This window comes from Xyrauchen texanus, chromosome 14 (assembly GCF_025860055.1).
Source record: "Xyrauchen texanus isolate HMW12.3.18 chromosome 14, RBS_HiC_50CHRs, whole genome shotgun sequence".
In the NCBI taxonomy this organism is placed as follows: domain Eukaryota; kingdom Metazoa; phylum Chordata; class Actinopteri; order Cypriniformes; family Catostomidae; genus Xyrauchen; species Xyrauchen texanus.
The window spans coordinates 12,123,896-12,138,559 of record NC_068289.1 but is presented as its reverse complement, the minus strand read 5'-3'; the positions used below and the strand labels follow the sequence as shown (position 1 = coordinate 12,138,559).

The 14,664-nt window shown below is 37.4% G+C and overlaps 1 protein-coding gene across 1 annotated transcript in view; it reads right to left on the bottom strand.

The window, feature by feature from the left end:
* Positions 1-320: 320 nt before the first annotated feature.
* LOC127655253 (cholecystokinin receptor-like) overlaps positions 321-14,664 on the bottom strand; it is a 40,705-nt gene continuing 26,361 nt past the window's right edge. The window contains exons 3-5 of the mRNA XM_052142940.1: positions 10,212-10,473; positions 3,583-3,710; positions 321-850 (exon numbers count right to left, since the gene is read on the bottom strand). Coding sequence (XP_051998900.1) covers positions 321-850; positions 3,583-3,710; positions 10,212-10,473 — 920 coding nt within the window. The remainder of the gene's footprint in view (positions 851-3,582; positions 3,711-10,211; positions 10,474-14,664) is intronic.

Here is a 14,664-nt window from a genome sequence, read left to right as displayed (position 1 = left end):
TAGTTTTACGACAGCTTGTGGATGCTGTCTTTACTATGTTCATTTATACAAGTCTCTGGTGTTTATGTAACAACATGAGCCATCACAGATCATTACACAACAACGAATGATGAGCCTTTTATTGCAGCTAGGCAATAAAGTATGTTGCACCCTAACTGCTTGCCTTTAAACACAGCTACTCACTTGAAACTCCCATCAACAAAAGTCAAACCTTCATAATTTTTGTGGGATACTGTTCAAAGCTGAGTGTTATCTACCAGACCAAACATATGTCAACAACTATCCCAGCCAGGGTCCCAAAGGAGCCTGTGCTCTGAGAATCAGCATGGCCCCATGGTGCTTACAGTGGTATAGTTGAACTTGGACATGGATGCACCAGTCGCAGTGACCTCATCATCACCTTCTCTGAAGGCCCTCCTGCGGCAGGACCTGCAGCAGCAAGAAAAAGTGACAAGAAGCGCTTTGCGAAAACGCTTATTCATAAAGCAGTAGATGATGGGGTTGACGCAGGCGGATGTGTAGGACAGCAGGTGGATAAAGGAAATGGGGGCCCCGGAGAGAGCTCTGTGGGCAGATGGAAGGTCAAAAGCTTTCCAGGTGTTAACAGAGTGTAGGGGCATCCAGCAGATGAAGAACATAGCCACGATGACAATGAGCATACGGATTACTCTCTTCTTGGCCATTAATTTGGCCTCAGATGTGTTACTGCGTGGTCGGTCCACCTTTGTGGAGTTGGTTGGGGTGAGGGCCGACATCTCCATGGAGTTGAGCCTCTTTGACACCTGAATGTAGCAGCCATCTCCATCATCGCTACCAGATGAGACAGTGGCACTGATGTCATTTTTCATTCCTAAAGAGGAAACATTGCATATTCCTCAAAAATCATTTACAAGGCAGTCATTCAGCTATACACAATTCATGAGTAAGATGAGGACAAGAGGAAAATTAAATTTTAAACTAGATCTGCAGTTCCTGAAGTACAGACCAGAGCTAGCAATGTAGCAAAAGAATAGTTTTAGGACCAATTAAAGCTGAAGTATATAACTTTTTCTGTGTTCAAATACTTTATCCTATACCAGATTAATATGTAAAGACAACTACAAGTAAGCCATTCATAGGTTAATTTTCTTCAAAACTGTAAGCACTGTGTTTCTGTGGGCTATGAAAATAGTTTTGAGTGGCCCACTTAGTCCTACCCTAACAACGTTACTCAACCAATGGTGTGAGTTGGGTGTGGGACTATCTCTTTGTTTGACTAATGGCAGACGGGGGTGTATTCAGAAAGCTATTTTGAAAACAATGTTTATTTTTGCAATTCCATTTGGTCACACTAATAGTGCAGAAATTACATCAGCTTTAAACCTCAAAAGTACTTAAAGAATTGTTAAATGAATCCCTACTGTTATCCACAAACCAATAAAATTTACAAGATCACACAGCAGGTTATGCCTGTGCAGTCAGGAGGTTCCTTTTGCACAAACTGTTACCAATAAAAATGGAATAGGAAATGACATTTCACTAATTCCGATGAAAAACTTTAATGTAGAGAGCGGTGACTCAGTCAGTGATGGAGAGTTTTAATACTAGATTGCCTAAGCACAGAAACAATGGGGGTATCTTTATAACATTAATAGAATGATTTACATTAGAATAGTGTAATTTAAGATAGGACATAAAGCAATCCAGCAGATATTAAAGAGTTCTATCAATGAACAATTTATAGTAATATTCAAGTTCTTATTTCCTTGTTGCTTTTTTTAGGGGCAGATACGGACATTTTGAACAGCTGCATTTATTTTTTGAAAATCATAGGTCGCATTTCATTACTTAGGAAATTGGGTCTCATTTACTTTTTTTCATAAACAAATGGTCATGACTGTACACTCAGACTATTAAATCCACAGGGTAGGTCATCAAATACATCCACAGGAACTAGCACAGTTAATATGCTTTGGGGTGGGCTGCATGTTGCTTATTAAAAACATAACAATAAAAAAAACTGTATTATACAACAATCAGTTCCGGTTCTCTAATCTGATTGGAATCTGAAGTGTTCCAAAGGTGCTGATATTTAATAGAACAACTTTCATTATTACTTTGAGACTAGATTACTTCTATTCAAATGAACATGTATGTATACCTGTAGCGTACAGTATATACTGTATGTATGTATGCCTTATATACATTTAAATATGTTTCAACCCAGGGAGGAGGGCTTCCCTAACAGTCGTGGGCCCAGTTCCAAGAATTCCCTTAAGAAACCTCTTAATTATAAATGTTCATGTAAGTGTATTGCAGTGGGGATTTCTTTAAGACTGCAAGGGAAGCTCAGCTTCCCCTATAATGTCAAAAAAATAATGGTCAAATATGTACTATTGTGTAAACAATTTATTGACTAAAAATGCGTTAGAACAAGTTCATCTCGAAGACGAGTTTGTTCAGAATCAGCTACATTACATATAGTAGGTCGGCTGACTCGATTTACTTCTCATACATTCCCGTAGCGTCAGTGCTTCCGCGTGATGATTGGAGGATCTGTCGAAAGATTGATTGACAGCGAATCTGTACTATAAGAAGTCACTGAAGCTATTTCGCGCTCAGTCCCAACGCGGATTTCTCAAGTGTAGTCGAAAGACAAACTGCTGCAACCTATTTCTTTATATTTGTTTGGCGAAATTGCTAGTCAATTTGCATAATACATTTCACACAATTATATTCCACATTCCTTGTTTCAGTTTTACCAAGTTTAATATATTTTGTTTTAGAGCGTTCGTTCGTTCGTTCGTAGGCTAGGCTAGCGTCGTACGGGTGAAACTGCGCAAGATGGCAGACGGTGCTAATATTGTCGACCTGATTTTGGCGAAGCCATTTGAAAGTCTTCCTTACGAGGAAAAAATTAGAATTAAACAGCAGGGCAGATCAACACCTAAGATTGATGCAAAAAATAGGGAAAAATAACAGGTCTTTTCAGCTCTCCTATTATGACAAAGTTAGCTGGCTGACTGGAAGTGCTGTGACAAATAAAATGTACTGCTGGCCATGCCTCTTGATGAAACCATCTCACGGATGTGTTGTTTGGTCAAAAGTGGGGTTTGGAGATCTGTCTAACTTTGACAGGGCATATAAAAGACATGAAAAGAGCAATGAACATGTGAGTGCATGTGCAAGATTAAGTTGCATGGGCAGGATCAGGGTTGAGCATGCAATCAATGAAGGTGCTCGCATTCAAGTGACTAAACATAATGAAACAGTCAAACAAGTAGGGCAGAATTTACTTTTAAATAAGTTTATAATGTAGGCCGAAAATGAGCTTCCCCTCTTTGAAAGACCAGCAGCCGCCACTGGTGTATTGTCCCTAAGAGTTTTCTAAACTTATAGGGTTTCTTGCAGCTGGCTGCTGGATACTTCCAAGGTTTCTTCCTCATCTAATTAAACATTTTAGAAAGTTTTCCCTGCCATTGTCATCTTTGGCTTGTTTACTGTGGTGTTTGTAAGGAACTACTCTTTGCAAACCTGGTTTAGAATGTAGAGCTATAAAGGTACATTTTATTGAATTAAATATTGACTACATAAAGGTCTCACCACACTGTCCCTTTTTCTGTTCCAATTCAAACTGTATTCCACGGTAGAGCTCTCGGGAAATAAGCCCATAGGCGATGATCATCACAACTCCAGGAATAAAAAATAGAACAAATAGCAACATGATGCACCTGAAACAGAAAAGGAGACACAAAAGAATATGATCAACAGAGGCAAAATAAAACTGTCTGGAGCTCCTTCTTTAAAGCACACTACATTTGCATTTTAAATGCGCAATAAACCCCCCACAAACACACCCACGAATGCATAGCTCTTTAAGACTGACATTTGTCCAAGGGTGGCCACCCTTATTAGACAAAAAGGTGCTCTATTTTGATGAAGTGTGTTCTACTTTGATGAATCTTTCAACAACAATATATCTATGAATTCAGGGAAAATAGTCAAGGGCACTTCTAAAGGCTTTTTTAGAAAACGTAAAAAGCCTTTATTGTCACACTCTGAGGAAGGCTGTTTGCCGAAATGCATCAGTTTTTTTATTTTATGTCCTGATGTGACTAGCCAATTGACAATAAAGGCTTTTTAAAATTTCTACCAGAAGTGCCTTGGAATATTTTCCCTGAAGTCCTATGACTGAAATCCAAACAAATAGCAACTTCTGGGGTCCTACCCAACAAGGTCCTTGTAGTAAGCAGCACTCCAAAATATATTTCTTATGAACAATACATCTAAATATACTGTATATATATATATATATATATATATATATATATATATATACTGTATGTTATGGCATTCCGTTCAGGAAATTATTGTATTTATAATATGAAGTTTGAGTATATGGAATGAATCTCTGAATATAAGGAAAGGAATGAAAGTCTGAATATAACTCTGAATATATGTAATGAGAGTGTGAATATATGGAATGAAACTTGAATATATAGAATGAGAGTGTGTATATATGGAATGAAACGGAATATATAAAACGAAATTCGCAATATACCAAATGAAAATTAGAATATATGGAATGATAACTCGTAATATATGGAATGAAACTTGAAAATATTTAAAAGGAAATAATTATATTTATATATTTGGGATATATAATAATATGTGGGATACAATTTGGAATATATGGAATGAAACCTGATATTATTTAAAAGAAAGTCTGATTATATAGAATGAAACTTATAAGTGTGATGAAATCTGATGTCATCAAAGCGCCATCTTGTGTTTTTCATGTGTGATTGTTCCGTACAGATGTTGAACTCACAGATCTTGAACTATGAGTGAGTCTGCACAAAATGTAGTAGTGGTAATCCTAAGTAATAACAAGCTAATTAACAACCTGCCGAATGCATGTACGGGCCAAAATACTGGTAACCGTATTCAATACCGTTCTTCCGATGAAGAAATTCTGGTGTTCCGTATGTTTAATCTGAAATATTTAACACCGTATTTTGGCATCGAATTTGAGCAACTTGAATATAAATTGTATACATTTTTAAACCTGAATGTTTGATTCTGAGTTTGTGAACATTGAAAAATAAAAGTGAAAATGAATTTTGAAATTTTGAAGGGTTGAATTCAAAGGCAAAAAATCCACATACATATTTTCAATGCTGAAAAATTCAGAGCTAGAAATTCAATGGCTTTTAAATGTCAAAATCTGGTGAAACAGATTTGCTTCCACAGAATTTCTTCATCGGAAGAACGGTATTGAATACGGTTACCAGTATTTTGGCCCGTACATGCATTCGCCAGGTATTGAAAATGTTAATTAGCTCGTTATTAATTAGGATTGCTGCTACTAGATTTCATGCAGACTCACTCATAGTTCAACATCTTTGAGCTCAACATCTGTGAGTTCAACGGAACAACTACACATGAAAAAAACAAGATGGCGCTTTGATGACATCAAATTTCATCATGTTTATTTTCATTCTATATAATCAGACTTTCCTTTTAAATAATCTCAGGTTTCATTTCATATATTCAGAGTTTCATTCTATATATTACGAGTTATCTATCCATATATTCTGACTTTCATTCGTTATATTGCAAATGTAATTCTATATATTCAGTTTCATTCCATATATTCACACTCTCATTACATATATTCAGACTTTCATTCCTTTCCATATATTCAGATATTCATTCCATATACTCAAACTCCATATTATAAATACAATAATTTCCTGAATGGCATGCCATATTATGTGTATATATATATATATATATATATATATATATATATATATATATATATATAAACAGCTAGTTTCGGTCCTCAAATCTGATTGGATGAGAGACGTTCCATAAGCACTGATGGTCTGACACCATCAGCACTCCGAAACTTCACTGTGTGTATCACTCCGCTTGTGTTCGTCATCCTAAACTAAAGTGTAAGAGCAGTGCATATGTGTTAAGACCTACTGTAGGATATTTGTCTCTTTTTACATCTTTTTTTTTTTTTTTACATTACATATATTAGCCAGCAGCTGGTGGCAAAAGCTAAGTTTTGTGTGTAATATGAGCTAGTTGGTGACGTGAAGTGGATCCGTTAGTCATTGTTTACATAGAACAGCACTCACTTACTAAAGCGTTCCACATTGGATACATACTGTTTAAAATGGTGGAGGATATTGCGATTTCTATAGGGAATGACTCATGCGAACCGGCTACAGTGAAATAGAGAGGAATACCCTCGCTTGCACAGCTATTTTTCCACTGAGAAAGCTGACAGCATCTCTGCTTGGGTGTGGCAACAGGTTATTGCATGCACTCCATCTCTCTATCTCTTTCTCAATCACACACACACACACACACACACACACAAACAGACACACATCCTCGTTTATCCAATAACTTGTCAGAAACAGCACAAACTGTGATATTATTTCTGAAGTAACATTTTTGAATTACTAATGAAGGCTTGGACACATCACTTGTTTTGAACCAGAAACGGCAGATTCTGATCCGTCGCATTAGAAAGTAGTTCATGCACAAATGCATTTTTATGCCCATCCTCAGCTTTTCCTAGTTTTTTTTTTTTTTTTTACTCGATCATTGAACTGTTGTATATAAGCAAAATCGCACTCATGCTCATGAGATATTGCTTAAATATATCACACGAGCAAGAGTGCAATATTGCCCTACATCAGCACTGCTGTTATTCGGCCGTAGGTAATTACAGCAGTGCTGATGTAGGGTCATATAGCACGATTGCGAGTGTGGTATTGCTTATATACAACAGTTCAATGAACAATTAATTTTAAAAAAATTAGGAAAAACCAAGTAAGGTCATAAAAACGCATTTGTGCATGGAACTACTTTATTACGCTACTGATCAGAATCTGCCATTGCTGGTTCAAAACAAATGATGCATCCAAACCTCCGTTGGTAATTCAAAAAGTTCCCTTCAGAAATAGTATCACGGCTTGCGATGTTTATAACAAGTTATTGAATAAACAAGGATGGATTGATGGGTGTGTGTGTGTCTGTGTGTGTGTGTGTGTGTAAGAGAGAGAGAGAGAGAGAAAGAGCATGTGTGATCACCTGTTGCCACTCCCAAGCAGATATGCTGTCAGCGTTCTGAAGGTCAGCTTTCTCAGTGGAAAAATAGCATCCAAGTGGGGGTATTTCTCCCTTTTTCGTGGTAGGCGCGCAAGAGTCATTCACTATAGAAACAGCGATGTCCTCCGACCATTTTTAAACAGTGTGTATCCAATGTGGAAACTCGGTAAACACCTCAAGTTCTGTAATCAAACCAGTCCTTTTTGTCTCAGCTGCAATGAACCTTAATCCTGAAATTGTTAATTTAAAGTCATTTAAAACAATATCCTAGCTTAAATAATGTAGTGGTAATACGAGTGACCACAGAGCGCTGTTCTATGTAAACAATGATTAACAGATTCACTTTAGGTCACCAACTGGCTCATATTACACACAAAAATGATCTTTTGCCACCACTTGCTGGCTAACATATGTAATTTCAAAAATAAAGACTAACTCCTAACAGATATGCACTGCTATTACGCCATAGTTTAGAATGGCACGAACACAAGCGGAGTGATACACACAGTGAAGCTGATCCTGTCAGACCATCTGTGCTCATGGAACGTATCTCGTACAATCAGATTTGTGGACGGAACTAACTGTTGTATATATATATATATATATATATATATATATATATTAACTATATATATGTATATATATGTTTACAAAAAAATTAGGTACACCTGTACAACTGGGGGCCATCAGAATGAGGAAAAATGGTGATCTCAGTGATTTTGACCATGGCATGATTGTTGGTGCCAGATGGGCTGGTTTGAGTATTTAAGTAACTGCTGATCTCCTGTGATTTTCACACATAGCAGTCTCTAGAATTTACTCAGAATGGTGCCAAAAACAAAAAAACACTGAGTGAGCGGCAGTTCTGTGGACGGAAACACATTTGTTAATGAGAGAGGTCAACTCAGCTAACCACACTGTACAATTGTAGTGAGCAGAATAGCATCTCAGAATGCACAACACATCGAACCTTGAGGCAGATTATCTACAACAGCAGAAGACCACTTCAGGTTCCACTTCTGTCAGCCAAGAACAGAAAGCTGAGGCTGCAGTGGGAATAATATCTGTGTACTTCAGCAGAAATCGAGATTCATCAGACCTGGCTATGGTTTCCAATCTTTAACTGTCCAGTTTTGGCAAGCCTGCGCTAACTGAAGCCTCAGCTTTATTTTCTAGGCATTTCTGTCTGCAGATCTGCTGCTCACTGAATGTTTTTTGTATTTGGCACCATTCTGAGTAAACTCTACAGCCTGTCTGGCATCAATAATCATGCCACAGTTGAAATAACTGAGATCACAGTTTTTCCCCATTCTGATGGTTTATGTGAACATGAATTAAGCTCCTGACCTGTATATCCATGATTTTATGCAGCACTCTGCTGCCACATGACTGACTGATTTTATAATAACATGAATAAGTAGATTTTCCAAATAAAGTGCTCAATGTGTTTATATTTACAAAAACGTTTTCTATTTTTCACTTTAAAATGTATTGTTATTCATAGTAACTACAAAAGGCCACATGATGACTTAAAGTTCATCAAGTGTGGCTCTTCCAGGAGTAACACATGTGACACTAAAATAATGCAAGCCTTAGTATTTGCCTTAATCTGCACAGAATCAACATTAGAGTTGCGCAGCTGTACACATGCAGCTTAGAAGAAACATTGTTGGTGACATGCTTAACAACAGCAATTAGGCTACCCATAGTTATCTCCACAATGCACAACCTCTGGTGACTTATTTTATTATTTTCCTCATTAAAAAGTTGAACAGTCCATATTGGCCAGAGCAACCAAAAACTAAAAAATATAAGTGCACCTGGCAGTTAAAAAGTGCCTTTGAAAGTTCTTAATATGATATCAAGAAAGTATAAGGAATGAGTACAAGCAAACTCAGGGGAACAAGGAGAGAGAGAGAGAGAGAGAGAGAGAGAGAGAGAGTTCTGTTGTTGTTCCTAGCTGTCTAATTAGCAACATGATTACTAGTGGTTGTCATAAAACTAAAATGTGCCACAGGAGGCAGCCAGCTGATTTTGAAGACACCTGCTCCTAATCTTAGCTTTTCAGAGTGACTCTTTGTCTATTTCTTTGTTATTGTCTCCCTTTATGACCCAGTATCCACCTGGTATTAATAAGTGTCTCGGGTGATCCGATCACATGTGATCCGACATGATGCCTGTATATTTTATGGTTCACTACATTTTATAATATTAATTGATAACAACTTGATATACTAACCTTCTGAAACTATAAAAGTCTGCTTTTTACTTTAAAATGTACTGTTAATCACCGTAGAAATTACAAAAGTCCACAATAAAGTTCATCAAGTGTGGCCCTGTAGGGGGCAATGTAGAAACAGTGCACATTGTTACTCACACAAACACAAAACACCATCAGAGTAACACATGTGACACTAAAATATGAACTAAACTACATAAACTATAACACACACTGTAAAAAAATTCTGTATTTTAAATGTAAAAGACTGTTAATATGCTACACTAAAAAAAAACGCAAATTGGTTAATGAGTAGTTAATGAGCTGTGATGGACTGGCGACCTGTCCGGGGTGTCCCCCGCCTTTCGCCCAATGTTAGCTGGGATAGGCTCCAGCCCCCCGCGACCCTGTACACAGGATAAGCGGTTGACGATGGATGGATGGATGGATGGATGGAGTAGTTATATATGTAGTAAATATACGTAAAAAAATGTGTAGCCCCTTAGACTTCTGTTGTAAGTGCATTACTTGCACGTGATTTTTGATTGTTCAAAATGATTGCCTGTGGTAATCGACAGCATGCTTATGGGATTAAGTTGTAATGAACCTGAAACATTCCATTTACAACATTTACTTTGTGCTTGTTGTAGCATAAGTAAATCAAAGAGACAACATTGCATCAATCTATAACAACAGGGACCACTGCATGGTCTGCCATGCTGTCAGTGCTGTTTCCAATCAAAAAGTGGTCTACTAGTTTTTAAATAATCATGTGCTCATGTTATTTATCAAGACGTTATTACATTGTTACTACTGTGTTATTACACACAACATGATTCTGGTTGGTTCACTAACCCTGAGAAATATCTGCAGTACTCACCATGCTTGCTCAACCTCGTTCTGTGGCCAGTCATGGCGACACATGTGAATCGTGATGTTGTTGGGTTTGGTGAACTTGACTAGACTGCTGAAGATAGGATAGGGTGTCATGATGAGTAAGGACAGAACCCAGGTAAAAGCGATGACTTTGTAGGCGTGGGAACGGGTCTGCCATGCCCGCGACTTCAATGGGTTACATATCGCACTGTACCTCTCAATGGCTATAGCCACTAGACTAAAAGTGGATATGCACACTGAAATACCTGTTATAAGGAAGAAAAAAAATAATAAAGATCTGGGCACATTTAAGGTTTAATAAGTTGTTGTACAAACTAGAGTCAAGAGCTCAAAGATCTTGTCCTAAAGGATAATTCTCAGACTGATATATACAGGTGAAACTCGAAAAATTAGAATATCGTGCAAAAGTTCATTAATTGCAGTAATTCAACTTAAAAGGTGAAACTAATATATTATATAGACTCATTACAAGCAAAGTAAGATATTTCAAGCCTTTATTTGATATAATTTTGATGATTATGGCTTAAAGCTTATGAAAACCCCAAATTCAGAATCTCAGAAAATTAGAATATTGTGAAAAGGTTCAGTATTGTAGGCTCAAAGTGTCACACTCTAATCAGCTAAACACCTGCAAAGGGTTCCTGAGCCTTTAAATGGTCTCTCAGTCTGGTTCAGTTGAATTCACAATCATGGGGAAGACTGCTGACCTGACAGTTGTGCAGAAAACCATCATTGACACCCTCCACAAGGAGGGAAAGCCTCAAAAGGTAATTGCAAAAGAAGTTGGATGTTCTCAAAGTGCTGTATCAAAGCACATTAATAGAAAGTTAAGTGGAAGGGAAAAGTGTGGAAGAAAAAGGTGCACAAGCAGCAGGGATGACCGTAGCCTGGAGAGGATTGTCAGGAAAAGGCCATTCAAATGTGTGGGGAGCTTCACAAGGAGTGGACTGAGGCTGGAGTTACTGCATCAAGAGCCACCACACACAGACGGGTCCTGGACATGGGCTTCAAATGTCAAACGTCTTACCTGGGCTAAAGAAAAAAAGAACTGGTCTGTTGCTCAGTGGTCCAAAGTCCTCTTTTCTGATGAGAGCAAATTTTGCATCTCATTTGGAAACCAAGGTCCCAGAGTCTGGAGGAAGAATGGAGAGGCACACAATCCAAGATGCTTGAAGTCCAGTGTGAAGTTTCCACAGTCTGTGTTGGTTTGGGGAGCCATGTCATCGGCTGGTGTTGGTCCACTGTGCTTTATTTAAGTCCAGAGTCAACGCAGCCGTCTACCGGGACATTTTAGAGCACTTCATGCTTCCTTCAGCAGACAAGCTTTATGGAGATGCTGACTTCATTTTCCAGCAGGACTTGGCACCTGCCCACACTGCCAAAAGTACCAAAACCTGGTTCAGTGACCATGGTATTACTGTGCTTGATTGGCCAGCAAACTCGCCTGACCTGAACCCCATAGAGAATCTATGGGGCATTACTAAGAGAAAGATGAGAGACATGAGACCAAACAATGCAGAAGAGCTGAAGGCCGCTATTGAAGCATCTTGGTCTTCCATAACACCTCAGCAGTGCCACAGGCTGATAGCATCCATGCCACGCCGCATTGAGGCAGTAATTAATGCAAAAGGGGCCCAAACCAAGTACTGAGTACATATGCATGATTACACTTTTCAGAGGGCCGACATTTCTGTATTTAAAATCCTTTATTTTTATTGATTTCATGTAATATTCTAATTTTCTGAGATTCTGAATTTGGGGTTTTCATAAGCTGTAAGCCATAATCATCAAAATTATATCAAATAAAGGCTTGAAATATCTTACTTTGCTTGTAATGAGTCTATATAATATATTAGTTTCACCTTTTAAGTTGAATTACTGAAATTAATGAACTTTTGCACGATATTCTAATTTTTCGAGTTTCACCTGTATATATAATAGTCAAAAATATTATTAAATAAATGATACACTAACTAAACTAACTGTTATGGGTTAGATACATTTTTCATGTGTGCAGTTGCACATTACCACTTTTTACAGAATAAATGGAAATTAAGAGCAAATGAGTATATGTAATAATGGTTTGTGCACTGCAAAAGGTGTATCGTGCAACTGTTACCTTAAGTATCTCATTCTGCCTGATCACAATCATTTAAATGAGTTGTGTTGTGTAACCTAATGTATTAAAGTTGATTCAGTGATATTCAACAACAGTTTTATTTCCAACCAATTAATTTTATATTAATAATAGCAAATAATTATGTAAGATGTTCTGCATGAAGTACATGTTTTAACATATTGTTTCTGTGTAATTATGTAATTTATATTTGGTTTGATGGATATGTGTATTGAGTGATGTCTGGTAACTATGTTCTCTGTTGTTGTTGTTGTTGTTATTTTCCATCAAATGTAATTTGCCCAAAAGTGCCCAAAGTTCTGAATGCAGGATACAAATCAGGGATTCAGTGCTCCGGGGCTTTCACATCTAGTTTATCTGCCAAGTTTTCTGATATAGCTGTTCTTATTGCTAAATGAATTTAATTCACATCTAGAATGGATTGACACAAATCAAAATTGAATGTGACAAATCCTTGAGAAACGCGTTTTTATAGCATCGCAAAGCTATCAGCATTTTGAAATGACATTCTATCAGCGGTCTCTGTAATGTGAGATTGTAGACCGCCCTACATGTTTGAGGAATTACTGTCCTGATGGCCCGAGAGCTCTGATCTGATCTCATCCTCTGCACCAGAGCTCATACCAGGAAAATAGTTCTTAAATGTACAAATCCCCTTCCATCTCCTCCCTCTCAAAAAACAAACAGTGGTGGTTGGCACAGCGTGTTGGATGAGCTCCCATGTCGCACTCTGTCACTGTGTGGGCTGCAGGCCACTCGCACACACTCAAGCAAATAAGATCTGCTCTCTTCTGAACTATGTCATCCCCAGGGGCCTCTCTAACAGACAGTGAACATAATGCAAGGGAAAAAAAGCATCCTTAAGAAATGCTTTCTGCCCATGTATGCAAATAAAAAAAGAAAATAAAAAAAGGCACAAAACATTACAATGTAATTGTTTCCTTGGAACATGCAACCTGAATTGTTTACATTTAGTCATGTAAATTTTATATGTATAGCGCCTTTCACAACACATATCGTTTCAAAGCAGCTTTACAAAAGATCAGACATTAACAGACGATAAAACTAATGTCTATAATGTCGATGAATCATCATTGTGTAATTAGATAAAATACCATTGTTTATCGTGTTTAAAAATAAGTTATGAAATAGTTATTGTATTAATAACCCCAGTGAGCAAGCTGAAGGTGACTGTGGCAAGGAACACAAAACTCCATAAGATGTTGATTAATGGAGAAAAATAACTGGAGAAACCAGACTCACTGTGGCCCCCACAGCCAGTTCCCCTCTGGCTAACATCATGAATATAATGTAAATATTACTTATGTATAGATAAGTCATAGTTTAAAATTATTAAACTAAGTAAGTGTTAAGGGTCAGTATTTAAACATCGAACTTTGTGTCATGACTTTTGTGCAACCGCATTCTCTTTATTTTAATACTGTCCAGAACTGAGCAGTCACAACTTGACTAAATTTCTTCCCCTCCAATCCATTTTACAGAAGTCCTTGTTTGTTAGATTTGACCTTTGCATTGTATCAGCTGCTTCTGTATGATCCTTGACTTTTGTTTAGGGAGTGATCCATGAAAAAAGTGGTGTGGATTCAAACATAAGTCTACACCAGTTGCCAAATTAGTTTTCTGAAGTATGAGTTTAGCATGATAGAATTCACAGCCCACGGACGGGCCCTTAAATGTACAAAATAAAAGTATGCGATAAACAAAACTGCTGTGTGTTACATTGGTACACATGCCACATATCTTTGGAAAGCTACATTTCTTGATTTTCTATTGATATAAACCATTTTAAGATACAGTCACAACAGCAGGTACAATCTATATCTTTGTCAGACCACCAACATATAAACAACCAATAACAAAATTTAGGCAACTCACCTATGAAGCATCATAGTATTCCACTGATCCATAACTTCCCGACAAAAACGGTGTTGTTTCATTGTCAAATGTCCAAATGATCAAATCAAGTAAAATGTTTAGTCCAAATCACATTATTACATCAATAAATATCCACAGACTCTTGTTGCATCATTTCAAAGCACCTGGCAGCTGTACCTAAACTTTCACATATTATCGGTAATAACTTCAGTTCAGATGTAAACATTTCCTATATCCGGTATCAAAATGGAAGCACGCACTCTGACCTTTCGATTGACACCTCATTTGACCCAATAGGAGCTTCCATGTCCTGTCCAAAGCCTTCAATACCCAACCACAGTCTGTGTCGAATGTAAGGGCATACCCACTTTCCTTTGTTTACTGATCAAACCAATTACATCGA